Source organism: Lissotriton vulgaris, chromosome 1_1 (assembly GCF_964263255.1).
Source record: "Lissotriton vulgaris chromosome 1_1, aLisVul1.2, whole genome shotgun sequence".
NCBI lineage: Eukaryota > Metazoa > Chordata > Amphibia > Caudata > Salamandridae > Lissotriton > Lissotriton vulgaris.
In genome coordinates, this window is record NC_141685.1 from 1,097,393,950 (window position 1) to 1,097,408,781 (window position 14,832).

General features: G+C 46.4%; 1 protein-coding gene across 2 annotated transcripts in view; it reads right to left on the bottom strand.

Annotated features, from left to right (window-relative positions):
- Positions 1 to 14,832, bottom strand: part of ZC3H7B (zinc finger CCCH-type containing 7B) — a 213,256-nt gene that overhangs the window by 1,936 nt on the left and 196,488 nt on the right. For both annotated transcript variants that reach the window (XM_086963525.1, XM_086963526.1), the window contains 3 exons: positions 14,694 to 14,802; positions 8,107 to 8,240; positions 45 to 208 (listed from right to left, as the gene is read on the bottom strand). In XM_086963525.1, coding sequence (XP_086819651.1) covers positions 45 to 208; positions 8,107 to 8,240; positions 14,694 to 14,802 — 407 coding nt within the window. The remainder of the gene's footprint in view (positions 1 to 44; positions 209 to 8,106; positions 8,241 to 14,693; positions 14,803 to 14,832) is intronic.

Sequence of the window (14,832 nt, forward strand, 5' to 3'; positions counted from 1 at the left end):
AAGTCCCTTTATCAGGTGACTGAGATACTGAGCCCAACACTTACTTCTCACAAATTTTGAACTCGCCCATGGGGAAACGTTGAGACCAGCAGCTAGCATCACTCTCGGAGGTCACCACCTTTTCCTTGTGCTTCTCTGACTGGATGTGCTGCTGCCACTGCCTCTCGCTGTTGCTGTTCTTACCGCAAAAGCGGCAGTGAAACCCTGTCTACAAACAGAGTGGAAGAGAAGCAGAGCTCAGTTGCTGCTGTACCCAACAACAAATTTGATTCTGAAGCCAAAATCGAAAGTTGCAGAGGACAGCGGACTAGCCCACAAGAACTGCGGGACTTATGGCATACGAGAAGATGTCAGAAACTAAAGGGATAGGCCTAAGGATTTGGAAGGGTTGAGTCAAACTACAGGGAATTAATATGTTCAGAGACACCACTGGGATCTGTAGAGGGTGACCCAAAGGACCGCACAAGAAAAATTAGATCGAATTAACATGAGTGTAGGTGAGGATGTGATTCAGGAGATGGCTGGTGCTTTGGCTCATGAATATCAGCAACTTGAAGTTGGTGTACAAGAGAGGCACAATTGATAAGAAATGCTGGGTTCAATACAACAGAAGCATAATCTAAACTACAACAGGTGCATACGAGTCGAGGCCTACTACTATGTGGGGTAGGTGACTCAAGGTGAATTCTTCTCAAAAACAGAAGGAATTAACATAAGTGAAGGGGCTGATGGATCTGGGAAGAAGGAAAGGGAACTCACAGGCACCATAGGAGATTATAGCATAAAGGGAATTGGAGAATAGAGGGGTTTGGTGGACATGAACCAAAGAAAAACGCCATCAAAACCATAGGAAATTGACATAGCAACAGGCAAAGTGAATGGCTATTCAACCAACAGCTACCATCAGAAAATAAAGAGGCTTAATATTGGTGGCGAGTGAAAGAACAGCTGGAGGCCTTTTGGCAGCAGGGAGACCTCCCTCAAAGTGGAGGGTGCTCACAAGTGTGGAGGCAGAGCGGAGACATGTAGACGATCAACAGAAGAGAAGTGCATGACTGTAAGCCACAACAAATTTACATAAGGGACGCTCAACTGTCCTCTCAAAATAGGGAATGAGTATGCAGGCAGAGCTCCTAAAAATTAAAGTGAGTAAATCAATGAAGGATCTACTGGGAACTAAGGGAGAAGGCAATGGACAAATGAGATGGGCACTACCAGAGACGGCGGGGTAGGTGGGAGAGAACATAAGGCCTGTGTAAGCTGGAAGAGGACGATTCTATGCTCAATCACTAGAATAACAAAGGGGGTGGGTTAATAGTGGAGGATCCACAAAGTTAGGGGAAGAGGGAGCTGGTCGATAAGAACAGTGTTGTTAAGAAAAGAAGGCCAATGCATAAAGCAGCTACCAGAAAATGAGTCATTGGAGTTAAACTAAGTGGCATTCCCAAATCTGAATGTATTGCTGGGAATTATACAACAAGCATTTACAATGCAACGGTTTCGCCTTTGGAAAAGTTAGAGCTATTGGCATTGTAAATGACAACATTTTTATTTATGTGTTGGTATTGAAAACAGATAAAACAAGCATTTACAATGCAATGGTTTTGCTAGAGCTATTGGCATTGCTCTTGACATTATTTTTATTTATGTTTTTTTTAACATAAATAAATGGCATTGTCATTTACAATGCCACTAGCTTTATCTCTCGCAAATGACACACACAAACACACACACAGAGCCTCCCCACACACACACACCCACACAGAGCCCCCCACACACACAGCCACACAGAGCCCCCCACACACACAGCCACACAGAGCAATGGAACGATGAGTAGCAGAGTGAATTGAGGATTGGTGGAAGGATAGGTGATGGGCTAGTGACAGGATCAATGGCTAAAAAGAAAAGGGATGAATGAATATACCGACGAGTGGATGGGCAATGAAGGGAACATGCAAATGTGGATGAATAAAGGGTGGATGTGGGAACCGATGGATGGATGATTGGATGGATGGATGGATACGTGAAAGGATACGTGAAAGGACAAGTGAAAGGAAGGACGACGACAGGGTATAGGAAACTGTTCCAGGGAGTGTTGGGCTCTGTCCCTTGGTGCTATTTAGGATATGGTTCAATGTGGGAGCTATTTCACGGTTATGACTACTCACTTGTTTCAAAGTCTATGAAATGCTGCAAATCAAGGCGTACTATCCTGCACTCCCGGCTTTACATCTGTTGCGAAAGTTTGATTTTTCCCTTCATGTTTTGTCAATCTTTGTGTTGCTGAAATCAACTACAATGTGCACAGATTTGCAAATCTATAATTATACACTTAAATAGACCAATCTAAAAGAGTGGCTACTACTAACAAAGAGAGAGGAATACAAGAAGATACAAGAGCGCATAAACATTAATGACACCATCTACAACGTGATTTCCATTGGGATTCAATCTGTCAAATTCAAGTTATTCTGAGCTAAGAAAAAAATACGGAGTTCTTTTCGCAGTAAAGTCAGTCCCGGCTGGGGAGCACCTACCTTCTTTTTCAAGCAGGGCAGGAACACGAAGAAGCAGAGCAGGGCCCCTGCGACGACTCCCAGCACCACTCCCACGACCACGGCGGCCGCCATCAGCCCGGGGACCACCTGCAGAGACTCCACGGACACCCGCAGCACCACATCGCTCGAGCACGAGTCAGCCATCACAGCCGGAGACGTGGCAAAGCGAGCCCTGCTCGTCTAGGCTCCTTCCGAGGGTATGCTCCCCTTATTACCCGCCCCCCATGGCTTCACCCCATTTGGCTGGTGCAGTCTTTCTTCAAACGATACATAAACAAAGTATCCGCTGTGCCTCTATAAGAGGCGGTTTGCTACCTAATAGCTGCCCTGTATTTACAGAGCATTTAAAGTTTCTGAAGTGCTCGTCTGGCAACAGAAACTGTGAAATCTGGGAGTGATGCGAACGGAACAGCTGCTAGGGATTCTGGGACATTGAGTTTTTAGTAGTTTTCCACTTAGAGAAAAGCTGCCAAACATTTCAAGCGCTGGCACAAGAAGCATAGGAGACCAAGCACTTTTCATCACTTGATATTGGTTGTTTTCGTGTTTTTGTTTGTTTCACTGTGTGTTCAAAAGATGAAGAGGTTTACATGGACAGAACAGAGCTCACTACATATCCCGGCAGCGCGTAGGCAAGACTTGAAAACACAGGCTGTCCGACCCGTTTACAACTCCAGAGAGGCGTCATGTTTTAACCAATGGGGAGAAGACAGGGCGGGGCGACAGGGCCTGTGCGCTTCAGGATTCAGGAATGTAGGCGTTCCACTGCGTGGGTGACTGCTAACTCACAGGCACGCTTAGTTATTGTTTAAGAGTTTAAGAAACTTGGTAACAGTACCTACCCTGCGTTTATCGCAGCCTCTGACTTGAGCTGAAAGACATCAACCCTGCAGCGCGCACCTCTTTGTTGTCCCTGATGTGTTTGTCTGTAGATAAGCCCGGAGCAGTCTCTTCAGGGTGGCCTTGAATAACATGTGTCACTGGAGCGGTTTGTTACAGGAGGCAACGGATTTGCAATGGAAACGCGGTGCTTTCCAGGAGGCGTGCAGGGCTGATGGCGGCGGCGCGGGTCCTTCTGAACTTCGGAGGGACGTCCTGACAGAACTGGCTCTGGGTCCGAGGGGCTGCACGGCTCCCCGAGGGGCGCAGAAGTAGTATGAGCTCTTGAAGGCAGCCCTCGCCAGGAAGCGCGCCCTGCTCTGAGGGATGCCCGGCGCTGTGCCCAGGACTCCTCGCCCTCAGAGGGCCCTGCTCCCGTGGTGTGCGCTCATCTTTGCCCCCCATCTGCTGGCGCTTGTCGCATCCCTGGGCTCCTGGCGGGCACTTGGCCCGAGCAGTGAAAGGGACAGTCCGTGAGAATGCTCGATGTGGACATCTGATTGCACAGAGCATCCTGCCCGGGAGCCGCAGTGTTCGCATCTTGGAGAGATGTGGACAAGTGCACGCCGTGCACCCTGGGGCCACCTAGACCCACCGCAGCATCAAGAGACTCCAGCGTCACCCAGGAGAACTTTACAAGTAGCCACATGGGCAGACACTGACGCAATCTGCACTCAGGTAAGATCACAGATCTCACATTTTGATTTCTATAGCGCTTGATGTCGGAGTCATGGTGCTTCAAAGCCAGGCGCCACGTTCAGTGCTGGAACTGGAAAAGATACTCTGGGAACCCATACATTGGGGCCAAGGTGTAGCAGATTAAAAGTGTTGGAGCCATGAGGGGCGGAGTAATTTAAAGTGGAGTCTAACAGCCAATTTATACATGTATTTTTAAAAATTATGCTGCAAAGACAATGGGAAACAAGGGTTGTGAGAACGTAATGTTTCGCTTCTGTGGGAGGGGAAAGCCAGGGCAGAGGGGCCGATCAAGGCGCACATGGCATTAGGCATAGGCAGAGAGAGGATCACGGACGGCTTCACATGGCCTCTGCGAGCGATGGGCCAATCCCAGCGCGGCCCTGAGGCGAGCCCCTGATGACGTCAGAGCTCCTTGACCAATCGGAGCGCGGCTCCCTCGTGCCAGCAGCCTATCAGAGCACGGCTCCTGCGTGCCAGCCACCAATCAGCTAGCTGCCCCTTCGGTTTGGTCTCCGTGGCTCTGGAGATGCGGGCGGCGATTTCTAGGGCAGTCTCAGGCCCCGGATAAATCTTAACAAGCACCTACGAGGACACGGACGAGGGGGGGGTGGGGGGGGGGGGTGGGCGGGAAAGCACACGGACAGCGGGAGGGGGGCGGGGGCGGGAAAGCACACAGAGGGGGGCGGGAATAGCTCCAGAAACAAATCACTTTAAGTGAAAGGGGAGGGAACGGGAAAAAACGAAACTCCGCCCATGGAAAAAATCTCGGGAACGCCCCCGAATCTGGTCCGGCCATGACGGACAGATCTCTGTTCCAATGGGTAGCCTCCATTTATGGAGCTAGCCAATGGAACAGAGGGGCGTATTCAAGAGTCCTTACTGGAAACTACAGATTTCTCTGGGGGCGGAGCTTACGCTCCGTTCCCCATGCGAAACCTAAAAATGCTGCATCATCAAAAGCTAGAAGCGCTGAAGTGCAGTGCAAATATCAATGCAAACTGAAAAGTAGTCTATTCCAGGAACTGATCAACACGAGAAACTATGGAGGGTTAACAAGCATATGAGAGGCAGACCAAAGAAAAGGCTCTCTAAGGAAAAAACAAGGTTTAGCAGAATATGGACTTGCTGGGGTTGAAAGGTCTCATGTGAGAAGGAACGCCTACGGCAGAGAGGCATTGAACTAATGGTGAGACAGTGCGAAAAACTAGAGCTAGTAACAAAAGTGTTATTGGACATTTCAAAGAGTGGATATTAAGTAACCAAGGAAAACACAAGACCGCACCTCTAAATTCTTTCATATATCAACTATCTGATCTTAAAACATAGCTAATGGGTGTTAAGCACAGGGAAAGCAGCTATCCAGCAGGATTTCCAATAATGACCACACATGCGCCCATCTCCACAAATGTATTTCAGATTGTAGCACACAGTTAAGTCACTAATTTATTTTACAAATGTATTTCAAACAATGAGCATAACCACCTTCATATAGAGTCCATTATCAAATATTCATTAGGTGCTGGGTCCAAAATCTTCACACATTAACTGGCATATTTTTATTCCTTCTTGCCTTGCCAACACATGTTTTGTCAAATGGCCAACTGGCCCTATCAGGTGTAATCACAAATCCGATCACCATTACCCCGTCCTCAGTTAATGTGAAAACTATCACAGACGACATCTTAATTTTCTTCTCCCCAAAGAAGCATAGTGTTGAAGTGACAAGTTAAAAAAACCAACAAGGATAATAATGAAAGCGTAATCCAATATCACCAAAAGTTATCACCGTTATTGCCATATTAGAACGTCAAACGCCCTTAGTGTGCAAGTTCTGCAGTGGCACCAAACCGACCATAAAGCCATGCAACCAGAGAGGAATATGCAAACCTGTACGTGGAGAGACAGGTAGAGTTAGATAAGAAAAAATAGTGGCACCTGAAGGGGCAAGAGAGTAGAACGAATGCCAGATGAGTAAGAAAATGTACACAGGTGGGAAGAGGGAGCAATAGAAGTGTTAAAACAAGCATTTGCAATGCAATAGGTCTCACATTTACGCAAGTTTGAGCTATTGACATTGCAAATAACAATGCCTTTTTTTTGGTTTTGAATTTTTTTTTAAACTTTTTCATTTACAATGCCAATAGCTTAAACTTGCGTAAATGCGAGACCTATTGCATTGCAAATGCTTGTTATTAGAAGGTCACTCCAGCCAGCCCTAGTACTCATTTACTTTGCTAAATTAAATGCTTGTTTGCAGGGTTCCCTGCACAGTGGAATAAGACTTCAGATGGGAGCATACTGAATGTTTAGGCTTACACTCAAACAAACAAGGATCAGCCGAGCTAGCTAGTGCCACAGTGAGTGTAGAATTGTGCCTCCAAAGTGCGTAGTGCTAACTAAATGACACGGACACAGTATAATGATCAAATACTAAAGACCACGCCTGGCACAGAGCAATCTCTGCTTCTATTCAGCCCCTTACTTTGGACGCCAGACTGATCTAATCCCTGGACGCCCACGAGGTAGACATTCATGTTACCCACGTGTTCACTCCCCCTAAACTTAGTAGGCAAGTCCACTCGACCCACAACACAACAGTGAGAGCCAGCAGAGACTGTTTCAAGACAACAGACAGCTGGCGCTCTATTAAGATAGTGAAGATAATGCATGCTAAGCAGCAGTGACAAGCACTGCATGACAATGTCACACCTTACGGTAAAGCGAAGAGAAAAATTAACAAGCACATCCCGGTCTGCTGAGGCAAACATAAATGAAAGCTTGCACGTGAGCCGCCCGCTGGGGCGTCTGAGGCGTGACAGAAGCCACGGTGCCGCAGTGCCACTCCTGTACCCTTTGCAGAGCCAGCGACTACACTCTGCAGGTAAACAAGAGTAAACAAATAGGGGGAAAAAGTATTTGTTTACTTTTGCTACAATTGCGGCACCTGCGCTTTACCTTTAACATGGTAAAGCGCGGGTGCCGCGATTGCTGCAAAAGTAAAGAAAAAGGAAAATAAAATCTATTTCTTTACTTTTTCAACAATCACGGCACCCGCGCTTTACCTTTAACCATGTTAAAGAAAAAGCGCGGGTGCCGCAATTGTAGCAAAAGTAAAAAAACTGAAAAAAATCTATTTCTTTACTTTTTTAACAATTGCGGCACCCGCACGTTAGCTTAACATAGCTAAAGGTAAAGCGAGTGTGCCATACAAAGTGAAAAAAAAGTAAATAAATAAAAAAAGGACTGTGCTGTAACGCGGTGCCCGTGCTTACTTAAGTTTATGTACAAGGAGCTCGTGAAGAGCGAGCGCCCTTGCGAAAGCAGAATGATCGCGGCGCCCATGCTTAAGTTATGTACATGGCGTCTGTGAAGCTACAATATGCCTCGTAGAGCGAGCGGCGCATGCGCGCTGAAATGCTAGGCAAGACCTAAAAATACTGTGAGAAAGGTAGATAAAGTAGCAAATTGAAGTAGGGAAAGAAAAAAGGAAATGGGATTGAGAAGGAGGCCAAGGAAAAGAAGGGAACTAAGGGTAAGGAAAGGGTACATCAAAGGATGAAAGGGAGAGATGAGCGAAATTGCAGCGAGAACAAGTTGAAGAAAGTCAGAGAAGAGGGAAAAACTAGAAGGTGAAGGGGAGAATAGGCCCTCAGAAACAGGGCGAGGCAATGTGAAAATAGAAGAAAGCTAAAAGAGTAGAAAGACCAATAAGACAGACATGGGAGGATAGAGATGGAGAGGAAAAAAGGTACAAAGAATAGAAGGAAGAAAACAGGGGTGGAGGATTCTAGAAAGGTCTTATGGAGGTAGGAAAGATTGTGAAGAGTGGTAGACTGCCAGATAGACCAACAGATAAAAAGACTGGCACATAGATTCGGAGGGGCAAATGGGGCAAGATGGAGAAAGGGTGACCAAAGGCTTTGTGTCATGGATTAGACAGAGGCAGCTCAAGGGGGCTACTTGCACTTACCATGATATCTGCATAGTCTGTGGGCATATGGATTTGCTTGTCAGTTTCCCGTGAAATCAGTGAGTTCCCGTCACCAGACTTCCCTGGGTTGTTTTGCTTCAAAGACATGTCGTAAAGCACCTGGAGGTCAAAGACTAAGGAGAAGGTGGGATTAATATTTTTAATATGATGTACAAGGCGCAGAATACATAGAACATTGCATCTACTCGATGCACAATGTACACAAGGATTGCACAATGAAATGGAAAAAAACATAAGATATAATTCATAACAGATTGCAAGAGACACAACGTTGATTAGTCAGGGAGCTGTAGACAATAGGAAAATGCTACTTAGCAGTATGCATCTGTTCTTGGCATGTAAGGCTGCAGATTCGTACACTATGCATTAGATCGCCACCTGGTTTTGGGCTCGGATGATTGCAGGTTGTTGTCTTCTTGGAGAAGTCTTTGTAGTCACAATATAGGTGACTCCTCCCTTGGACAATACTGAGCATGGGCATCGGCTCCATCCTTAGATTGTTTTTCGCCATGATGGGAAATGATGGAGTTAGTAGAAGTGAAGAGAAAAAAAGGGATGTCCATGCGTGTGCATCTAAATAAGATGAGAACTGGAATGGATACAAGTCCGGGGAGGCGGGAGGGCGTGTACGAATCTGCAGCTCTACATGCCAAGAACAGATGCATACTGGTAAGTAGCATTTTCCGTTCGAGGCATATGAGCTGCAGATCATACACTATGCATCGATTGTGCAGCAGTGTCTCCCCTAGCGGTGGTCGCTTGTATCCATTGCAGTAGTCTGAAATAGTGTTATAAGGACAGCCTGGCCTACTGCAGCTTGCTGCTTGGCTTGCACAATAGTGTTTAGTGAAGGTGTGTGGTGTAAACCATGTTGCTGCCTTGCATATGTCCTCTAATGGTATATTTCCTAAGAAAGCCATAGAGGCTCCTAGTTTGCGAGTGGAGTCTGAGTTTAGCTTTTTGATAGCATATCTGTAAAAATGTAAATGTAAATTGATACTTGTATAGCGCACTACTCACCCGCAAGGGTCTCATATCTGTATACACTTAACAATCCACCTGGCAATCCCATCTTTAGAGATAGGGTTGCCTTTGTGTGGAGGAGAGAAAGATACAAACAATTGTTTTGTCTTTCTAAAGGATTTAGTTCTATCTATGTAGTATAGCAGAGCTCTTTTAACATCTAACGTGTGTAAGGCCCTGTCTGCTACAGAGTCTGGGTTTTGGAAAAACACAGGTAACTCTACAGATGGGTTTAGGTGAAAAGGTGAGATAACCTTTGGGAGAAACTTTGGGTTAGACCTGAGAACCACTTTATTAGTATGTATTTGAAAAAATGGTTCTTGTATGGTGAACGCTTGAATTTCACTTACTCTTCTGAGAGAGGTGATGGCAACAAGGAAAGCAGTTTTCCATGTCAGAAATTGCAGTTCACATGTATGTAGAGGCTCAAAAGGGGGTCCCATGAGTCTCGTAAGGACAAGATTTAGGTTCCATACTGGGGAAGGTGGCAGCCTGGGAGGGATTATTCTTTTTAATCCTTCCATAAATGCTTTGATTGCAGGTACCCTAAAAAGAGACAGGTGTTGCCTGTTTTGTAAATAGGCTGCAATTGTTGCAAGATGTAGGCGTATGGAAGAATTTGCCAAATTAGACCTTTGTACATGTAAAAGGTAACAAATGATATTTTGGATGGAAGCATCCAGTGGATCAATGTGATTATGTTTGCAATATATTGCAAATCTTTTCCATTTGGCGGCATAACACGCTCTAGTAGTGGGTTTCCTAGCCTCTTTAATGATATTCACGCAGTCTGGTGGTAGGTTAAGATAACCAAACTCTAAGACTTCAGGAGCCAGATCGCCAAATTCAGTTGGTTTGGGTCTGGGTGTCTGATTTCTCCATTGTTCTGTGTTAACAGCGAGGGTGTGAGCTGTAACTTTTGATGTGGAACCAGAGAGAGATCTAGTAGTGTGGTGAACCACGGTTGGCGTGCCCATGTGGGAGCTACTAGTATGAGCTTGAGAGACTGTTGTTTGAGCTTGCGCACCACCAGTGGAATGAGGGGGAGAGGCGGAAAAGCGTACACAAATCTGCCTGACCAGTTCATCCATATTGCATTGCCCTCGAACCGTGGGTGTGGGAACCTGGCGGCGAAGGTTGGGTATTTTGCATTTTCGTGGGTGGCAAACAGGTCTTTGTGTGGGTGTCCCCACTGTTGGAAGAATGGTTGAAGAACTTGTGGCTGTAGTTTCCATTCGTGAATCTGTTGCGACTGCCGACTTAACAGATCCGCTATCTGATTGTGAACCCCTGGAAGGTGTTCCGCTAACAGATATATGTTTTGAGGACTGGCCCATCTCCAAATGTTCTGTGGGAGCTGGGACAGTTGCAGAGAGTGTGTTCCCCCCAGTTTTTGTATATAGTACATTGCTGTCATATTGTCCGTCTGGATTAAGACAGCTTTGTTCTGTACCTGAAGTTGAATAGTTTTGAGTACTAAGAATATCGCTAGCAGCTCTAGATGGTTGATATGTAACGGCTTTTGTTGGTTGTTCCATCGACCTTGAGTAGTATGGTTTAAGAGATGGGCTCTCCATCCTGTGAGGGATGAGTCTGTTGTGAGCACTATTTGTGGAACAGGCTCGAGGAACAGCCGTCCTCTTGTCAAACTTTTGGTGTTCCACCATTGCAGAGAGCGATGCGTGCGGCTGTCTACCAACACCAGGTCTGTGAGCTGACCTTGAGCCTGATTCCACTGTTGTGCCAGACATTCTTGTAATGGACGCATTTGCAGTCTTGCATGTGGTACTATGAAGATGCAAGATGCCATCATGCCTATTAATCTCATGAACACTCTTGCTTGGAGAGACTGTTGGTGCTGAAAAGTGGAGACTAAGGCTTGAATGCTCTGTATCCTGGCTGAACTGGGATACGCTAGAGCTGTAGAAGTGTTTATGGGAGCTCCTAGATACTGATGCATGTGCAAAGGCTCTAAGTGCGACTTTGTGTAGTTGATCGTAAACCCTAAGTTGTGCAACAATTGAATTGCCTGCTGAGTGTGTTGTACACATTGGTGGAATGAATTGGCTTTTATGAGCCAATCGTCTAGGTAAGGGAAGACATGTATCGGTTGTCTTTGAGATGTGCTGCTACTACTGCTAAGCACTTTGTGAACACCCGTGGTACTGTTGTGACACCAAACGGAAGGACTTTGAACTGACAGTGTTGTCCTTGTATTACAAACCGTAGGTACTTCCTGTGAGCAGGATGTATTGGGATGTGAAAATAGGCGTCCTTTAGGTCTAGCGTTGAAAGGAAATCGCCTTGTTGCAGTAGTGGGAGCACTTGTTGCAGAGTGATCATATGAAAATGATCTGATTGTATGTAATGGTTGAGGGGCCTGAGGTTGAGAATTGGTCTCAGTGTCCCGCCCTTTTTGGGAATTCGAAAATACAGCGAGTAAACCCCTGTCCCTTGTTCCCCTAATGGGACTAGTTGAATAGCATCTTTTTGTAGAAGTGCTAGAACTTCTTGTTGAAGCAGAGTCAGGTGATCTGTAAACATAGGACGCTGCCTGGGTGGTATGTTTGGGGGGTTGCTGTAAGTTCTAGGCAGTAGCCATGTTGGATAATCTGTCTCATTTACCTGTCTGTTGTGATGGAGTTCCAGACAGACAGGAACTGTGTTAATCTGCCACCCACAGGAGTGGAATGCTGTTGGGGGAGCAGAGGGAAGTCAGTTTAGTTGTGGAGGAGGAGCGATTGCTGTTGTTACCGCAACCTCTTCCCTTGTTATTATTGCCTCTGTATCCTCCTCTAAAATACCCTTTGTTAGAGGATGTTTGTGTTTGCGTTTTGAAAGATGTTGTTGTATTTGCTTGAGTCTGTTTGGAGCCTCCTCTATAGAAGGAGCGATGAAAAGAACCTCTAATCTGTGTGGACTGTAGAGCTCCCATTGACTTTGCAGTGTCTGTGTGGTTAAAAGGCTGGTTCAAAATTGTGGTTTGCACCTCCTGTTTGAACCCTGAAATGCACAACCAGGCATGTCTTCTGAGTATGACACTAGTGTTTACAGCTCTAGCTGCTGTGTCTGCGAAACTAGCGCACATTTTATTGAGGCATTTGAAATTAATTTGCCTTCTTGTATGAGCTCTGTTGCCTGATCTTTATATTGATCTGGAAAGTGCTGTAGTAGTGTCTCTAATTGGTCGTAATGAGCCCTGTCATAACGTGAGAGAAGGGCTTGTGTATTCGCAATGCGCCATATATTTGTAGCTTGTGCAGCTATTCTTTTACCTGACGCATCAATAACTTTGGATTCCTTGTCAGGTGGGGGCGTTTCACCAGAAGTCTGTGAATTTGCTCTTTTTCTTGTATTGGACACCACTAAAGAGTCTAGAGGAGGATGTCCTTTAATATAGGTTGGATCAGAGGGTGCATGCCTATATTTCTTTTCTATTCTTGGATTCAGTACCCTAGTGCGTACAGCATCTTTGAATATTTCTGGAGCGTGCTTAATGACTCCTTTGATCATGGGAAGAATTTGAGTAGATCTGTGTGATGGCTCAAATGTATCCAACAGAAAATCCTCCTCAATGTCATCAGAATGCACTGTAACATTGTGGTAGAGAGCAGCTCTGTGTAAGAGGTGATTAAAACCAATGCTGTCTTCTGGAGGAGAAGGCTTTGATGGGTATAACTGTGGATCAGGGACATCAGGCACATTCTGTGGTGGAAAAGTATAGATATCCTCATCTAAAGGATATGTATTTGGGTCTGCATGTGGATCCTCCCCACCACCTAAATCATACTCCTCATCAGTTTGTGGTGAATGTGAGGATGCAGGAGAGGGGACAGGAGAGATTTGAGGTGATATGTAAGGAGGGACAGGAGAGGAAGGAGATACAGGAGAGGGAGTGTGCATAGGGGAAGTTGCACAGTCCTTTTTTGCAGGGACCACATGTGGAGGTGGTGTTTCTGCTGGTCTCTTTTTATGAGGTATAGCACCTACATGTCCAGTCTTTGGGTTTATGTAGATCCTCTTTTGTTTAGGATCTGGTCTGAACAATTCTTCTTCTTCCTCTACAACCTTCTTCGGCGTCAATTTTTTCGGTACTGGCAGAGGTTGTTTTTGTCGTTTTGCCTTGGGAGGTGTTACAGCGTCCTGTGGCAAAGTTCTCGGTGCCGAAGGTGTTGTTTTCGGCTTGGCAGGCGTGTCCGAGGGCTTAGGAACCTCGGAATCAGGCTTTGCGGGTGTTGGCACCGAAGCAGGAGTCTTCGGAGTGGAAGGTGGCCTCGTCTGCTTTGAGGCGTCGGACGCTGGCTTTCCATCTTTAGTTTTGGAAGTCGACGGCTTCGGAGCCGGAGTTTCTTTCGGTACCACTTTAGTCTTCGGTGCCGAAGGATCTTACGCTTTCGGTGCCAAAGGATCTTTCACTTTTGGCACCGAAGGATCTTCCGGTTTCAGTGCCGAAGAGTTTTTTGGCTTTGGTGCTGAAGGATCTTTGGGCTTGGGTGCGGAGGGAGGTGGTGGAATCGGCACGTGTGGTTTGCTCGGTGCCGAAGCACCTGAAGGCGTAGTTGTTTTCCTCGGAGCCGAGCTCGAAGGCTGGGCTTAAGGAGGAAGGATTTGGTCTCGACTGGGCCTCTTGGGCGGAGTGCTGTCTTTCGCCTTTGGCTTGGGAGGTGCATGTGGTGCAGGGGCAGAAGTACTCACGGGTTGACGTGATGGAATTCAGTCATCCGAGTCCTCTGCCTCGGATATGATCTGGAGATACGACGAATCCTCTTCCGGAACGAGCGGAACCTCGTCATCGAAGTTATTCTCCGGTGCTGGGGCTGATCTCCTCATCTCGTGTCGACGGGCCCTTCGATCCCGGATGGTCTTTTTGGATCGGAAGGATGCACAAGCTGTGCAGGTCGCCTCGTCGTGATCCGGCGATAGACAGAGGTTGCAGACCTCGTGATGATCGCTATGTGGAAATTTTGCCTGGCATACCGAACATTTCTTGAACGGAGTTCTTTCCATGTGGTGTAGGCCGCAGGCGTAGATAGGCCCAGCGGCCCGCGTCGATAAACGGGAATCGAGTTGATGGCGTCGAAAGTTGTATATTCGACATCGATATTGGTTGTAGGAAGTTTTTGTGCTTCGAAGTTGCTGAAAAAGTTTTTCTATCCGGAGCGGAGAAACTTTCATCCGAACCCAGTGGCGGAAAAACACAATCTAAGGATGGAGCCGATGCCCATGCGCAGTATTGTCCAAGGGAGGAGTCACCTATATCGTGACTACAAAGACTTCTCCAAGACAACAACCTGCAATCATCTGAGCCCAACACCAGTTGGCGATCTAATGCATAGTGTACGATCTGCAGCTCATATGCCTCGAACAGAGAGGATACCACACAATTTCTATTTAGAGCTGCATAAACGACAAACTACATGATCCTGTGAGTGATGTTATGGCTCAGGGCATGTATTACTTGAGCATGGAAGCCTGCCGGTACAAGAACATACGTCTACCTGTTGTGTGAGCTGGTACATCTGCTGCAGAATCTATGCACTCACCTTTCTTCTCCTTCATGAAAGTCCACAGCTCCTTCTCCTCAGGGCTGTGTGCAAAAGTGCAGTTTCCCACATACTGGCATTTGCGGCCCTTCTGAATATGAATGCACAACTGCAGGCAAAGAGAAGACAAATCACTAGA